The sequence below is a fragment of the Colias philodice genome, chromosome 28 (assembly GCF_061535455.1).
Source record: "Colias philodice isolate Cphi_HAF_F1 chromosome 28, ilColPhil1 Martin Lab GWU primary, whole genome shotgun sequence".
In the NCBI taxonomy this organism is placed as follows: Eukaryota; Metazoa; Arthropoda; class Insecta; order Lepidoptera; family Pieridae; genus Colias; species Colias philodice.
The window spans coordinates 2,735,871-2,751,365 of NC_143113.1; the positions used below are offsets into that span (position 1 = coordinate 2,735,871).

Consider the following 15,495-nt stretch of genomic DNA (forward strand, 5'->3'; position numbering starts at 1 on the left):
TTAAACGGCTGATTTGAGGTAGTCTGAAAGGGTTGTTAAATACGGGTTAAAATATATTTTTTAGTGCATTAAAATGTGTTAAAATATATTTTAAACGCATTAAAATGTATTGCCTGGCAGAGATCGCCTAAAAGTGATAAGGCCGCCTAATTAACATTTTAAATGAAGGATATTGTATTGTATTGTATTTGGTAAATAAAAGTTGGGAGAAATACATAGTTTACTTATAAATATCTGTATATCTATTTAAAAAAACACATCAAAATACATTGCGTAGTAATAGGGACATAAGGACAGAGAAAGCGACTTTGTTTTATACTATGTAGTGATGTTTGTCTACAAATTTATTTATATATTAATATATATAATATAAAAATATATATGTACGTTTGTATCGCACGCTAACACGGACAGATTTCTTTGGCCGCGTGAAAGACAAGGCCGGAGATATGGAACGGCTGTTGAAAGAGAAGGACAAGCATGGTTTGTATTTAGATAGACTGTAGTTTGTATTATATCATAATATTTCATTTTTTATTTGGTTATTGTATTCTTTTTTATATTCAACCGACTTCAAGAAAGAAGGATCTCAAGACTGTATTTTTTAAAATTAAATTGTAGAACTGACATGATTTAAAATAGCAACTATGGAGATTCTTGCCGGTTCTTCTCCGTAGATACTGCTTTCCGAATCGGTGGTAAATGTTAAAATATAGAGTACATAATAGACATGACATAATAATTAATATTGTAGGTACCTACTTTTCTTTTAATAAATTACTTCTTCATTGTGTTTTTACCCACACCGTCTACGTATCAATATAGTTTTATATTACCATAAAAAAAACCATAAAAACCATAATATGTTTTTACACAGATACACTTTGATTGACATTGCACGCTTTACACATATTGGCTTAATCTAGGTTTATTAAAAAAGATACCTATAGTACCCACACTAGGCAAGCCTGTATCGTGGGCACTGAGACGTTTTACCAAAAAACAAAATTAGATGTCCTCGGTATGATCAACGCTTATATATTACACGTACAAAGGCATTTTATCACTTATAAGCTACAGGATAATAAATACTGAAGATAATTAATAATCACATTAGCATCAGCGGCTTGTTTTATTTTTCGGAAACTTATTTTTTTATACGGTACTAGTTACATGTACACCCCGAAGTTTTCGACGATTGGTCGTACAAATTCATGGATGACACATTGCTGAAGATTATTTTTTTTTAATATTTTTTTAATCATCAAATGTTCGTGAACTAGGTACATACGATTCTATAAAGGACATACAAACAATTATTTTGACACAAGCTGTAATAGATGTATTCGTATGAAATAACAAGGCCATACGAATACAATCTTAACCATTTTAGTATTTTATTTTTGCACTAGGTTTAAAAAATTATGATTTATAACAGACATACATAATTATAGAGAAACGGAAGCAACATTTACTTAAAAATGTATTTGTTTTCACAGGTATTTTAGCAAAAATGAAAGAGGGTGCTGAAAACATGCAAACAAAATTGCAGGCGAAAGCCGAACAGTTGAAAAGCCACCTCGATGCTAAAGGTAAGACAAGGATGCAAGATAGAAGGTACGTGTGGTGTGAAAGAGACGGGTATAGGTAGGCAGGGGATTTTAAAAATGGTAGGGTTATACTTTTAAAGGTTAGCTGTTGTTTCATCCGACATCAAAAAGACAAATCGACTGTTTTTTTTCGTGGTTGTTATTTTTGAACTTTCGATTGGGTGAACCGTGAATCGATTTTGATGATTCTTTTATTTGACAGCTAATGCTTTCCGGTTGGTTCCATAATCCATTAAAATTGTGTTGTTTAGTTTTTTGTTAAAAAAAGTAATAATAATGTGCATTTGTTTTACAAGTTGAACAGAAGTAAATATTATTTGAATTTATGACATAGGTCTCGTTAAATTTTGTCTGTGACATTGAAGCTCCTAAACGGATGAACCGATTTCGATATTTCCAACAGACTTTCCCAAGCTACGAATGTTCTCAATTCTTAATATTTTTAATGAATACTATAATAATATAGTGTTTTCGTTATAAATAATATCTACATAGAAAAGCTTATTTAAATAATAAGTTGCAAATGTGATTGAATGCAAGGTATTTATATTTATAAATATAGTTAAGAGCTGAGTCACCATATTTTATTGTCATCGAATAAAATGCGTTATAAGGTAAGTGCAAATTATTATAAATAACTAATACATGTTTATATATTTATTCATGACTAGCTTTGTCTAAAACCTAATAAATTATATACTTAAACCTTCCTCTTGAATTACTCTATCTATTAAAAAAAAACCGCATCAAAATCCGTTGAGTAGTTTTAAAGATTTAAGCATACATAGGGACAGAGAAAGCGAGTTTGTTTTATACTAAGTGGTGATTTACTGCAACTTAAAAAATTGAGACTTAACCTAGGATACATTATGAGCAGTCTTATCGCTAAGTAGGGATTTCTTCCAGACAACATTATTATAAATGAAGACAACAAGGAAAAAAGTGGGTATAATTTTCTACAAAGTTTTATGCTAATTTGATAAGTTTTATCGTGCCTGATCTATAAATAAATTCAGTTAAATAATTTGAAACTAGATGGCGCTGTATGTTTAATCTATTATGTAAAAATAAGTCGGGTTTTCCTTCCTGACGCTATAACTCCAGAACGCACGAACCGATTTCCACGGTTTTGCATTCGTTGGAAAGGTCTCGGGCTCCGTGAGGTTTATAGCAAAGAAAAGGTGTCTCTGGTGGCGAAACGGAGTTCGCCCGGTTTGCTAGTGTTTTATATAATAAATGAATTCTAATGTGCGCCTGTTATATTTTTTAACGTATCTATAAAATTAAATTAATCTGAAATATTTTAGCAGATTTGCTTTTTATACATAAGCCGTTTCATTCTTTATAACATTTTTTTTTGAAACCGAACGCGTGAACCGCTTGTTTATAAATATTATAACTAGCGGTGTGATGTTTTAATATTTACAAACAATTCTTATGTAACTATATTAATTTTGAAATTACCGTCATTTTAATATATTTAAAATCGTGTGTTTATTGCACATATGAAATCCTACTAATATTATAAATGCGACAGTTTGCATGTTTGTTTGTTATTACTTCACGCAAAAAACTACTGATCCGAATTTCACGAAATTTGTCACACACATGGCATGACATGACATGACATGGTACCTTAGATAAACGGGAACTATGCGGGTTTTGCTTTGTATACACGGGCGAAGCTGCGGGCGAAAAGCTAGTCGTATAATAAGTTTCAATTAAATGCACTTTCGATAGTATGCGGAAGACAATACGTACATTATAACAATATAATTATTATTAGCGAACGGGAGGGGCTATAATTGATGTATTTTGCGCCCAAGGTGATCTACATTCATAAATAATTTGTCCAATTGATATGTTTGTGTACGTACGATCACGCGGTTTGTTGAGCAATGAGCGTGGGAAACGCCGCGTTTTTGTTCAAACTGAAACACTCATTTATTCATTCAAAAGACTTCCTTCTTTTGAATCGTCAATATACAATGTAATGCAATGTAATATATTTAATATTTTTGATTACTTTCGTACCAGTTCTTGTATTATGTTGTTAAGGTCTAGAATAGGAAAGCTATGTTCTGTTGTATGAATTTTATCATATAATGTTTGTTTAGATTGATATACGAAGCTTTTGTGTGGTAAAGAAAAAAATTGCAATGGTTCACATACATATAATTTAATGTTGGTATATGTAGTGTTTGAGTAAAGTATAGGTACTATATCCCCGGATGTCTCGGGTTCGCGGGTAGTGGGGAGCACAGTCACGCAGCAGCCCCGGGCGTGAGCGGACGTGTGTTTACCCTAGTTACTGGCGACGTAACGAGCCATTCCCATCCCCTGCGTATACGAGTGTGAACTCGTATCTACAGTATACTTGAGTACCATCTTCCATTTGTAAATTTAATAATATAATAGTTACACATGAATAGAAAAACGTTAAATTTTCACAAGAAACGTGTAAAAACACAATATTTTCTGTATGTTTTCAAAAGTAAGCCTACGCCCTCTTCAAGGTAGTCTAGGTTTAATAAATATAACGTCAGTATTTACGCAAATTCAGTCCTAATTATGGGGTCATTAAAACTATAATAGTGTGGCAAAGTGTAACACACAATTTACTTATCTGGATAGCTGTTGTTTTGACATTTCTGGAGCGTTATTTCTTTGTTTTAAGATTTGCGAAATGGTCACTTTGTGTCCTGAATACCTACTTGATGCGAGAAAGTAGTATTGTTTTATCATTATTTGATAATGTTTAAGGTAATAGTTGTGCTATTGCGTAGAACTTAGATTTACTAAGTTTACCCTTGGTGGATGATAAGGAAAAAAACTGTTCTGTGCTGAAGAAAGATCACCTGCTTGTCGTTTGGAAAATCGATTAGGGAAGCAGATGTGCAATCCAAAGGCTCCTGACACATATATGACCTAAATTCTAGGTAAATGAAATATTAAGAATAATAAATATACACTACAAAGAAAGAAAAATAAAAAGAAATCGTTGTGTTCACATACGAAATGCGCCTGCGTAAATCCTAATTCTACTGGCGAATTTGCTAATTTGCCAGAAAAGGACCTCTTTTTAAATGCTGAATCTGTTAAGTATTACATTTATATTTAAAAACAGCGACACGTAATTTACCCTATTCATTAACCTATGCATATTGAATCATCTCCAAAGGAAGCAATATATAAAAAAAAACATATATAGGTACCCTAATTGCTATATTAAAAAGCTTGAAAAAAATAGGAAACACAAAAACAAAAATTAAACAATTGACGATGTTTTTTATAACAGTTGTCATGGTAACACAACGTGGTAAACTTTATTAAGCCTCAGGCGGTAACAAGAAATATAATAAAAAAATGTGTGCGTGTACTAGTGTACACACGTAAGAAATGAAACTTCTTTATGACCTTATTTAAAAAAAAATAATGTACTATATGCAACTTTACAGAAATACGTCGAATCACGCTTGGTAGGGGAAAAAGATGGCGCGTAACGGAAAAATGTCACGCGTAACGAAAAAATGTTACACTGAATTTTTTTCCAACCCCGATAAAGAAGTTTCACTTCAAAAAGCTCATGTCTGTCATTACTTACCATATATGTTGAACATTATCGAAATTCATTTAAATTTTTATATATAGCGTAATATAAAATCGTGAACGACTTAACCGACTTAAATTACGCATACATATAAAATGCGATGGTTGACCTACTTGTGTTCGAAACAGTATCGTTTTTTGTTATTATAATTTACGAGATCGATTTATTACTTGTAATTATCTTTGAATGTCTCTTTGGTGTAGAGGCGTGTGACAATTTTATACGAGAGGGTCCGGGTTCGATTCTTGTAAATAATCATATAAATACATATATTTGGTTAAAGGCTGGGTCAACTTGAGAGTAAAGAAAGTTTATTAGAATATTGGATGTGAAACGCGTGTATTTTTTATCACTATTCTTCAGTAAAAAAAGATAATCACAACTTTTTTATATATTGCAATATTAAAACAATTTAGGTGACCAGTGTAAAAAATAAAAAGGCATTGTGCCCAAAATTGTGCCGAACTGCCAAAAATTTTACCTTTCCTCTCTTTCATATTTGCGTACAAATATGAATCTATCTATACAGGGTGTCCCACTATAGGTACACTAAGCGCGAAGGGACTTGTAGTTTTGCATACACTGATCACGTAAAAAAAAACAACAAAATTACGTCATAAATATTTTGCTAAATTTTTCCTGAAAATTCATTTTTTCTTCTCTAGCTTAGCGCAGCCGTCATACCGTTTCTCTAATGTGAGCATTTTGTCTATGAAAACATATTCTTAAACGATAGCTCACGTACGGGTGGCAAAGTTGGGCGGGTTGCTTGTTAGGGGTGTACACAGAGAGTTTTAAGAATTCATCTATTTGAAAAAAAATGCGTCTGGAATTTTATAAGTATTTTTTTTTCAAACCCAGCGTATACAAAACTATAACCTCCTTTGAGCTTAGTATACCAACAGTGGGACACCCTGTATAGGAAAACACTAAAGTTTGCATTACCTATTAGCTAATTAAATTATTCATTCAATCGCACAACTGATAGTGTTTTACACTATTAATTTAATGCCCAGTTAATATCTACATAAATATAGTTACCAATTAAGTGATTTTCAATTTTCATCTATTAGATATGGTAAATTAACGACTAGGGTATATTAGGGACGTCATTTGTTGCATACTGATTAGTTATTATGAGGATGAAGGTTCTCGTACTTCTAGCTTTGTGTAAGGTTTATTTATATTATTTTTAATTCTTATTATAACTAGCTGTTGCACGCAGCTTCAACCACGTAGAAAAAAAAGACGGGTTGCACTCCGGGAGTGCCGGCAGAAGTGAAAACTTGATTATTAACGTTGAGCATGTTTCATATCCATCCGTCTTACGCTTTTTCGATCAGGTCACGTGTCCTGACGCGAGTTTAAGATTTTATACCCAACGCCGCTAAAGAAGTTTTCACTTAAAAAATAATTTGTACAAACGTTCACCCCCTAATTTATCCCTTTGGGGGTAGATTTATCAAAGCTCTTTCTGAGCTAATGTCTTCATAATAGTGGATATCTTTTTGCCGATTGGTCCAGTAGTTTGGGCTATTCGTTGATAGATCAATCAGTCAGCCAGGCCTTTGAATTTGAGCCGTGGAAAGCACTCATATTCTGTGATAATTTGTGATCATTAAACTAGTTATTTCTAGCTTCTACAGCATGGTATTTCCAGTTGTTTGAACTATATACTTCCATATTTTAATTGTATAATCTTCGATGGCAATATTCTACTATTAGTTTTGCGGTATTCTTTAGTATTACATCGTTTAGACCTAAAATTACGATGCCATTCCAAGATGTAATTACTACATATTACGCCTCGAGTTCAAGATTATTTCTATCGTACTATACTTAAACTTATATTAATTAAACGTACAACATTCCAAACATTTCAGTGTGCGTAACAGTCGACAGCAAAACAAATGACGTCTCCCAAAATCTACGCAAAGGTATAAGAATAACTCCGAATTCAGTAGAAATTTTCGAAGAACCAGACGACTTTTTGATATATAAAAATGTGAAACATCATCCTCATCATTCACACCATAAACATAAAGAACCAGATTACTATGTGAGAGAAGAAAGGTTGAGAGTACTAGCTGATCATTTGACGGAACTATGGAACAAGTTACTGAAAGAGCAGACACGGCTTGAGAAACAGTAAAAACAAGTCAATAACTGCGTTAAAAACAACCGACTTCAAACTTGCACTTGCAACATTTACAAATACAGGCAAAAATGCTCATAAAATAAAAACTACTGGGCCTATCCGAATAAAATTTTTATGGGACCAATTCGACACCATCCCGCATCGAACAAAAAAAGAATCACGTAAATCGGTTCAGAAACCTCGGAGTAATCGGTGTACATACATAAAAAAAAAAAAAAAAAAAAAAAAACATACCGGCCGAATTGATAACCTCCTCCTTTTTTTTGAAGTCGGTTAATAAATGTGTATGGTACTAATGATAGTGGTGTTTGTTTATTTGATCCCTTTGAAGATAGTAATTAGTAACGAAGAATATAGGTTTGAAGTTGTTATTGTTAGAATAGATGATACCAATACGGACTTTGATGCACTCATTTTGTTGTATAGGACTTAAATGAAATATTCTAGAGATTTTATTTATGAAAAAGTTAATATTGCAAATAAGACTCAACTCATAGTCGAGAAATTTGACATATCATAGAGACCTTAGATTACAAAATAAAATACAGATGGAGCATGTCAATCATTCATCGCCCTTGTCAAAGAAAATACGAAATCAAAAACGAATACGTTCCTCCGCTAGTGCTATAGCGATTCTAGTGTCATGCAATACGTCAAAAGGGGTTTGATATTTTAGTAAAAAAATGCTGTCTTGTGATATTAAAACGCTGTAAAACTTGTTCCCGAAAACAAACAAAAAGATAAAACATCGTTTTACAGATTTTCTGTAGATTATTTGGCTTATTTAATTTTGTATACAAATAATAATTTTACAAATACGAAGGAATTCAAAACTTCAACGTATGCTGCCAGTATTTTGAAAATGAATTTGTCATTTTTAGGGGTAAAATGGTTAAAAGATATTCGGGGTAGTGCTGTTGGAATTTTCGATCGTGAATGTGATTATTTGTATACTTATTGCAATAAAAGTTCATGGTCATTATTCGATTATTTTAAAAAGCATTATACATTTTTTTGTTACTTTTATAAAAAGCGTCGTTTTCGCTTGCGATTTAATTCATGTGAACACATGATGGATATGATGAAAATAAAATGTCCCGCATTCTCGACTAAATACTACCGCTATTCGCATTCATAGATATGTTTTGAAAAATAAAAACTTTTTTTAATGTAATTTATTTAATAAATTTAATGTAATTTATTTAATAAAAATTGAATAAAATTATTTTGTCCATGTATAACTTTAGTAGATAGATGATAAAATAATTTTTACAATATTATAAAATAATATCAAAAACCCGAATTTATATTAAAATAAAAATTAAAACATGACTGCTAATAATTTATGTAGCCTACGTCACTACCACCACAGCTACCTTCATAATTCAGATGATTGCAATGACACCTCATAAGTCACAAGTCACAACTCAAAATCGATCCAACAGTTTATACTGCAGGGCGTGTCAAAGAAATATTATACATACATACCTACACTCGAAAAACATAACCCTCTTTCTTCCGTAGTCGGGGAAAATTTTGGGAAAATTTTCAATATCTGGTAACATAACACCCACACAGAAGCACCGTGTACGTACAGTGCAACGGCGAAATGACAGCACACATAGCTTTATGGAAATGACGATAAATTATTCGGTTTAGTTCGGCAACGCTCCATCTGTCTTTTATTTTGTAATCTAAGATAGAGACTATAATATTTAGAACTAGCTGCTCCGCGCGGTTTCACCCTCGTGGCTCCACTCCTGTTGGTCGTAGCGTGATGTTATATAGCCTATAACATTCCTCGATAAATGGGCTATCTAACACCGAAAGAATTTTTCAAATCGAACCAGTAGTTCCGAGATTAGCGCGTTCAAACAAACAAACAAACTCTTCAGCTTTATAATACATATTAGTAGTATAGATAATGCTATGAAATTTAAAGCTCGAAATTTAAAAATAATATATCACAAAAAAGCCTATGTACACAAGAAAATATCCGGTAGTGTTTAACTATCATATTTGTATTAAAAAGAAAGCATTTGGCACAATCCTTTCCCAAACACATGTCGCACGTAAAATTGGATATGATCTATTAAAATATAACATTACCAGTATTCGAAAACTTCATAAATAACTTAATAATGATGTACTTTCTCACCAGTAGGTGCTAACAATTAGTTGTATAACGATACTCGAAAATATGGCACTTGAAATGACTGTGCTTCTAGTAAACTTTATGAAAATTCCATGAATAGGTATTTTAAATCTTCCTGGTTTTGGTGAAATTGGTGATGTAAATAGTTGAAACACGCTTTAAAAGTAACCTATTTCTTTATCGCTTTAAATTTCTGTCGCAGTATAGCTTATATGTTTCTCTTGGTTTCTCTACTATTCTACAATACTTTTATAAAGATGGAAGAGTTTAATTTTTGTATGTTCACGAATATCATGTTAATGTTAAGTAGTAAATGAAAATTCAAATATTACTCAATTTAAGGAATCACTCAATTTTGTAGGGAATAAATCAAAGTATAGATTATTTCGATTTATTTTGAACCTAGAAATCAAATTGAACAACAAATTGTATTGATGATCATAAACGGTATAATAGGTAGCTGGATGATCTGGCAAAATTTCCTCTATATGAAACCCTTATTTGGTCGGCCTTACAATGGTTTACACTTTCATGCAAATACGACTGAACCAACTACAAAGAGATTTAGTATGTAGGTAAATGAAGACCCAGAATTAGACACAGGCTACTTTTTATCCCGAAAATCACACAGGAATGTGAACTATGCGGGTTTTTCCTTGAAAACGCGGGCGGAAATCTGGTACTTAATATTTCAGATGGATCTGACAAAATGTGTCTGACGTGCGTTCTGAATTCCGTACCGAAGATTATGAATTGAGAATCTTTTTATACATTATAAGGCGTACACACATACCGTAATTAATATTATGAATCGTCTCAGCTTTACTGCAAAAGGGACAACTGGACGATACAACTGTCTAATTTTGAATTGGAAGATATGTGTGGTTTAAACATATCGGCATAGCACGCTACCGGAATTCAGAATCTGAATTCAGACAGGCATTCGGGAAGTGTGACGTATTGAAAATAAAATTGATGACCTTTTCTCCAACCTACTGAACATAAAAAATATTTTTAAAAGGTATTAGTTGAGAAAGAGCTTGAGCTATAGAACAGATACTATAGATTTGATTTGGATGTACATGACGATTTTCCTATATTTCTTCAATCAGAAAAAGGAAAGATTCAGATTGAAGAAAGATACAGTCAGTCAATCAAATAAAAATCGTATATGTCGAGAAATAAAAAAAGACGAACCTAAACCACCTAATCGTTCATGATTTGAATTACTGGACACGAAAATTAATTTCAATTACACCTAATCAAATGTAAGTGTACCTACAAGTAATTATTCGCCATAATGTCTTAATCAATTAAACAATATTTCGATTTATGTCTATTAGTCACACCTAATTATTGATATCCTGGGGGTGCTATAAAAGGTGACAATACATCTGCTGAATGCATTAGGAATCATGAAGCTGTTTTATCCACTTCTTCTATTGTGTAAGCATTTCCTTTTATTTTTTAAATCGGTTAAATTGAAATAGGATTTTGATCTCATCCCTGTAGTTCCTTGAACTCATCTGTTTTGGTCTTGACCCAAAAATATTTCGTAAAATTGTATCCATATTTTCATTTGTCCTTTGGCATAATTTAAATGAAAATTAAAATTTAAATAACTAATTATTTATAAATAGTCATTACGAGTATATTTTACGAACCAGTAAGACACAAATTTTTGTATCTGATATGTACACCTATTAAATACTTGAATTAGAATCTACTAGCTCTTTTATTTTATAAGTGGTCTTTTAAATCCCCATTCTACAACTTCTTATTTAGAGATACATCAATATGATATAATAATTGTCACATAATTCCAGCAATAATACTCTTAACTGATGTGGCCAAAGCAAAACCAGAAGATGGTCATCCCTTAAACATTAGAGTTACATCGGGTTCAGTTGAAATACTCGACACACCAGACGACCCTGAATTAAATAGTCTACATAAAATACCGTTGATCTATCCCTTGAATGGTAAAGATGACAAACATAGAGTTGGTCTAAGAAGGAAGCCCTATTTCTCCGGTTCGCGGTATAAACGGCCTGCACCTACATCACCATCTTATACAGAGGATGATAGTGTGAACTGGGCAATCGTGAAGGCATTGATGCCTAAACTGAAGAACTTGCCATGGGAATGGATCTTGTCCAAAATTCGTATTGCCCTTGAAAGGAGAATGAGCGGTTGATTGATGATTTAAGAAGTTAATAAATATCACTGTGCCAATTGTTTTTTTTTTATGTTTGCATCGAATTGTCTTTCAGCACTAGTTTAAGTTTAATAATATTAGAAACAGGAATCAGATATTTAGTTTTTAACATTCAAATGCTTCGATATTTTTCTATTCTTTAAATTTTTTCAGAATGTTGTTGTTCAATTCATTAGGTACATTAAAACTAGATTTTTAAAGGTTTATAAAACAAACCTTATGACTATTAAATAGGTTTGAAGTCGGTGCCAAGCACTAAGTTTTAAGCCCGTGCACCGGCAATCGGCATCAAACCTTTTTAGTAAATAGCACATCTAAATAATATGTAGTAATTAATAATATCAAATCTTTTTTATTTTTGATTTTTCCGTTTTTGAAGTTGGTTGTTTTTAACGTAGTTATTTTTATGTGTACAGCATTCTTCAATAGATTACTGACCATCTTTCTTTCACTTACTTTTTCACACACTTTCATTTATTGTTTAGAAATATGTATATTATAATATTCTGAAATTGTTAGCTTTATGATTTTTTACTTCTAATTCTAATCCAACCAAATATGATACAAAAATAATAGTTGGTACCTATATACCATCTAATTACAATGGCTAGCAATTTAAGCAGAAGTTTGTGAATCCATACTAATATTATAAATGCGAAAGTAACTCTGTCTGTCTGTCTGTTACTCAATCACGCCTAAACTACTGAACCAATTTTCATGAAAATTGGTTCAGTAGTTTAGTCGGTGCCAAGCACTAAGTTTTAAGCCCGTGCACCGGCAATCGGCATCAAACCTTTTTAGTAAATAGCACATCTAAATAATATGTAGTAATTAATAATATCAAATCTTTTTTATTTTTGATTTTTCCGTTTTTGAAGTTGGTTGTTTTTAACGTAGTTATTTTTATGTGTACAGCATTCTTCAATAGATTACTGACCATCTTTCTTTCACTTACTTTTTCACACACTTTCATTTATTGTTTAGAAATATGTATATTATAATATTCTGAAATTGTTAGCTTTATGATTTTTTACTTCTAATTCTAATCCAACCAAATATGATACAAAAATAATAGTTGGTACCTATATACCATCTAATTACAATGGCTAGCAATTTAAGCAGAAGTTTGTGAATCCATACTAATATTATAAATGCGAAAGTAACTCTGTCTGTCTGTCTGTTACTCAATCACGCCTAAACTACTGAACCAATTTTCATGAAATTTGGTATGGAGATATTTTGATACCCGAGAAAAGACATAGGCTACTTTTTATCCCGAGAAAATGACGCAATCCCGGAAATCCTACGGGAACGGGAACTACGCGGGTTTTTCTTTGACTGCGCGGGCGAAGCCGCGGGCGGAAAGCTAGTTCCTAATAAATGAAAACATTGTAGTAGTTAATTAGATTATCGCGTATATAAAGACGTTTTCGCGCCCGTGACGGTCATAACGACATGTTAATTTCAATTGCGGTTTTTATTGGTAAGAATTTGTGAATTTAAAATGTAGACAATTACAATATTAACGTAGGAATTTCATTTCAGATTCTAGTTATGTAAATATATTTATATACTTTTTATATAGACTAGATTTCCGCCTGCGGCTTCGCCCGCGTTTTCAAAGGAAAACCCGCATAGTTCCTGTTCCTGTGGGATTTCCGAGATATAAAGTTTAAAATCAAATTTCATTTTATTGGGTTTGGTAGTAATAAAAAATCCATTCTCACAAACTTTCGCATTTATAACATTAGTAGGATGGTGCTTGCCACTGGAACGGGACCGTGGGATTTCCGGCATAAAACCTATCCTATGTGTTAATCCAAGTTACCCTCTATATGTGTGCTAAATTTTATTGTAATCGGTTGAGTAGTATTTGCGTGAAAGAGTTACTAACACGCACACATATACACACTCACACACACATCCTCGCAAACTTTCGCATTTCGCAACCCATAGAGTTGTGGGAGAGACAAAATAGTTGTGGAGACAAAAGCTGCTCTTGCGCGCTAGCTCTAACATTACTTAAACTCAGAAACTCAACCTAGGATGAACCCTGAATAAAAAAATACCCATGTTAATCGATCTAGAAGAATTATAAATATCAAAATATTTTTGAGTCGAAAGTGTTATCGTAAAAAGAAACTAACAGTATTTCCTATTTATAATTACAATTTCAGCTTTTGTACTAGCAACAACCCAAGACATAGAATGTAAAACACGTGACGAAGATGATATGAAAGAAGTGGATATATTTTTGGACACGGTTGACACAAGCTTCGATACAAAACATGCTATAACAAACCCAGCTCGATTCGCTCGTAGTAGAAAGAAAGATAGATATAAACATAATACGAATATGAATAGACAGGAGAAATTGGTCGCTGGTATTGTTATACGTGTATTATTTAAGGTTTTTAAAGAAATGGGGAAACATGTGGACTGGTAAGTGACTTGCCGGGCGATTAATTCGTGATCGAAATAAATGTTTTGATTTTTCATATCTGACTTTTTTTTGGACTTTATGCTAAGGTGAAATAAAAAATATCAAAAATTCGACGACATGTGTCATCCGCTAACCCGCCCTAGGCCAGCGTGGTGGATTATGGCCTGTACCCTCATAGGAGGCCCGTGTCCCAGTAGTGGGAACGTATATGAACTGATGATGATGGTGAAGGTCAAAACGCGAGTCTTATAATTTTCAAATCGTTAATGCACACAAAAATTATATGCCTTGCACATCGAGAATGAAAACTAAAAGTTAATTAAACAAGCGGGTTCTAAAAAATAATCACACAGTTAATTAAGTTAATTAAAAACTGCGAATAAAAAGTCGACTCCTAAGGAGAGGCAATCATATCGACATGATTGCCGTCCATTTAATATTTGCTCTTGGTAAGGTGCTTTAAAATAATCACGGAATAATTTAGTATTCGTGTGATTGTTTTAACTGACTCTATTTGTATTTCCCATTTAACTTTCCTGTTCGAGATACATTTGCACAAAGATGAGTAGATGCAATTAATATTAAATTTAATGAAATTAAATTGGAAGATAAACATATTGAAGAACAATAAAATTTGTGGATAAATCAGAAAGGATAGAATATTGGCGAGAATGTTTAGGTTATCCGTTGATAGAATATCGATGTTGTCTTTGATGATTGCTTAAGAGCCATCGCGCACGAGCAACTTTGTCTCCGCAACTATTTTGTCTCCGCAACTATTTTGTCTCCGCAACTATTTTGTCTCTCCACCCATGGGCTAGTATGAAAGTGCGCGCACGTAGCGACGCAACTCCCCATGCAAATTGATGGGAGAGACAAAATAGTTGCGGAGACAAGAGCAACTTTTGTCTCCGCAACTATTTTGTCTCTCCCATCAATTTGCATGGGGAGTTGCGTCGCTACGTGCGCGCACTTTCTTACTAGCCCATTATCTACTAAAGGAAAAAGCTAAAGCTCAAAGTAGCCTATTTTTATACTCAGTTTTACAAATAATGCTGTTGTTTGGTTTATGGTTTACTTACAGACAAATTTCTCTCTTATCGGTAAAAATAACTGTGCTTTCAAGTATTGTCAAATCCAATGCAATTTTTTTTCATATAAGTATCATGTTACACTTTTGCTGTTATAAGGTAAAACCGCGAGTCTTATAAATTTCAAACTTTTAAAATTATCATAAAAAAAAAATGACGAGAATGAAAACTGAAAGTTAATTAAACAAGAATGTTTTAAAAAATAATCAC

General features: G+C 32.5%; 2 protein-coding genes across 3 annotated transcripts in view; both read left to right on the plus strand.

The window, feature by feature from the left end:
* Nucleotides 1-15,495, plus strand: part of Rbcn-3B (WD repeat-containing protein Rbcn-3B) — a 128,084-nt gene that overhangs the window by 14,931 nt on the left and 97,658 nt on the right. The window lies entirely within an intron of this gene.
* LOC149476239 (uncharacterized) lies at nucleotides 435-7,372 on the plus strand. The gene is made up of 3 exons (XM_089712384.1): nucleotides 435-483; nucleotides 1,500-1,592; nucleotides 7,104-7,372. Exons 1-3 carry the CDS (start codon nucleotides 450-452, stop codon nucleotides 7,370-7,372), a joined length of 396 nt encoding a protein of 131 aa, XP_089568510.1. The 5' UTR covers nucleotides 435-449.

What these genes read in the sequence shown, in the direction of transcription:
- LOC149476239 (XM_089712384.1), top strand. Translation starts at nt 450, where the DNA reads ATGGAACGGCTGTTGAAAGAGAAGGACAAGCATG. An exon ending in GAAAGAGAAGGACAAGCATG is followed by an intron (nt 484 to 1,499) that starts GTTTGTATTTAG and finishes TTGTTTTCACAG; the next exon opens with GTATTTTAGCAAAAATGAAA. An exon ending in AAGCCACCTCGATGCTAAAG is followed by an intron (nt 1,593 to 7,103) that starts GTAAGACAAGGA and finishes CAAACATTTCAG; the next exon opens with TGTGCGTAACAGTCGACAGC.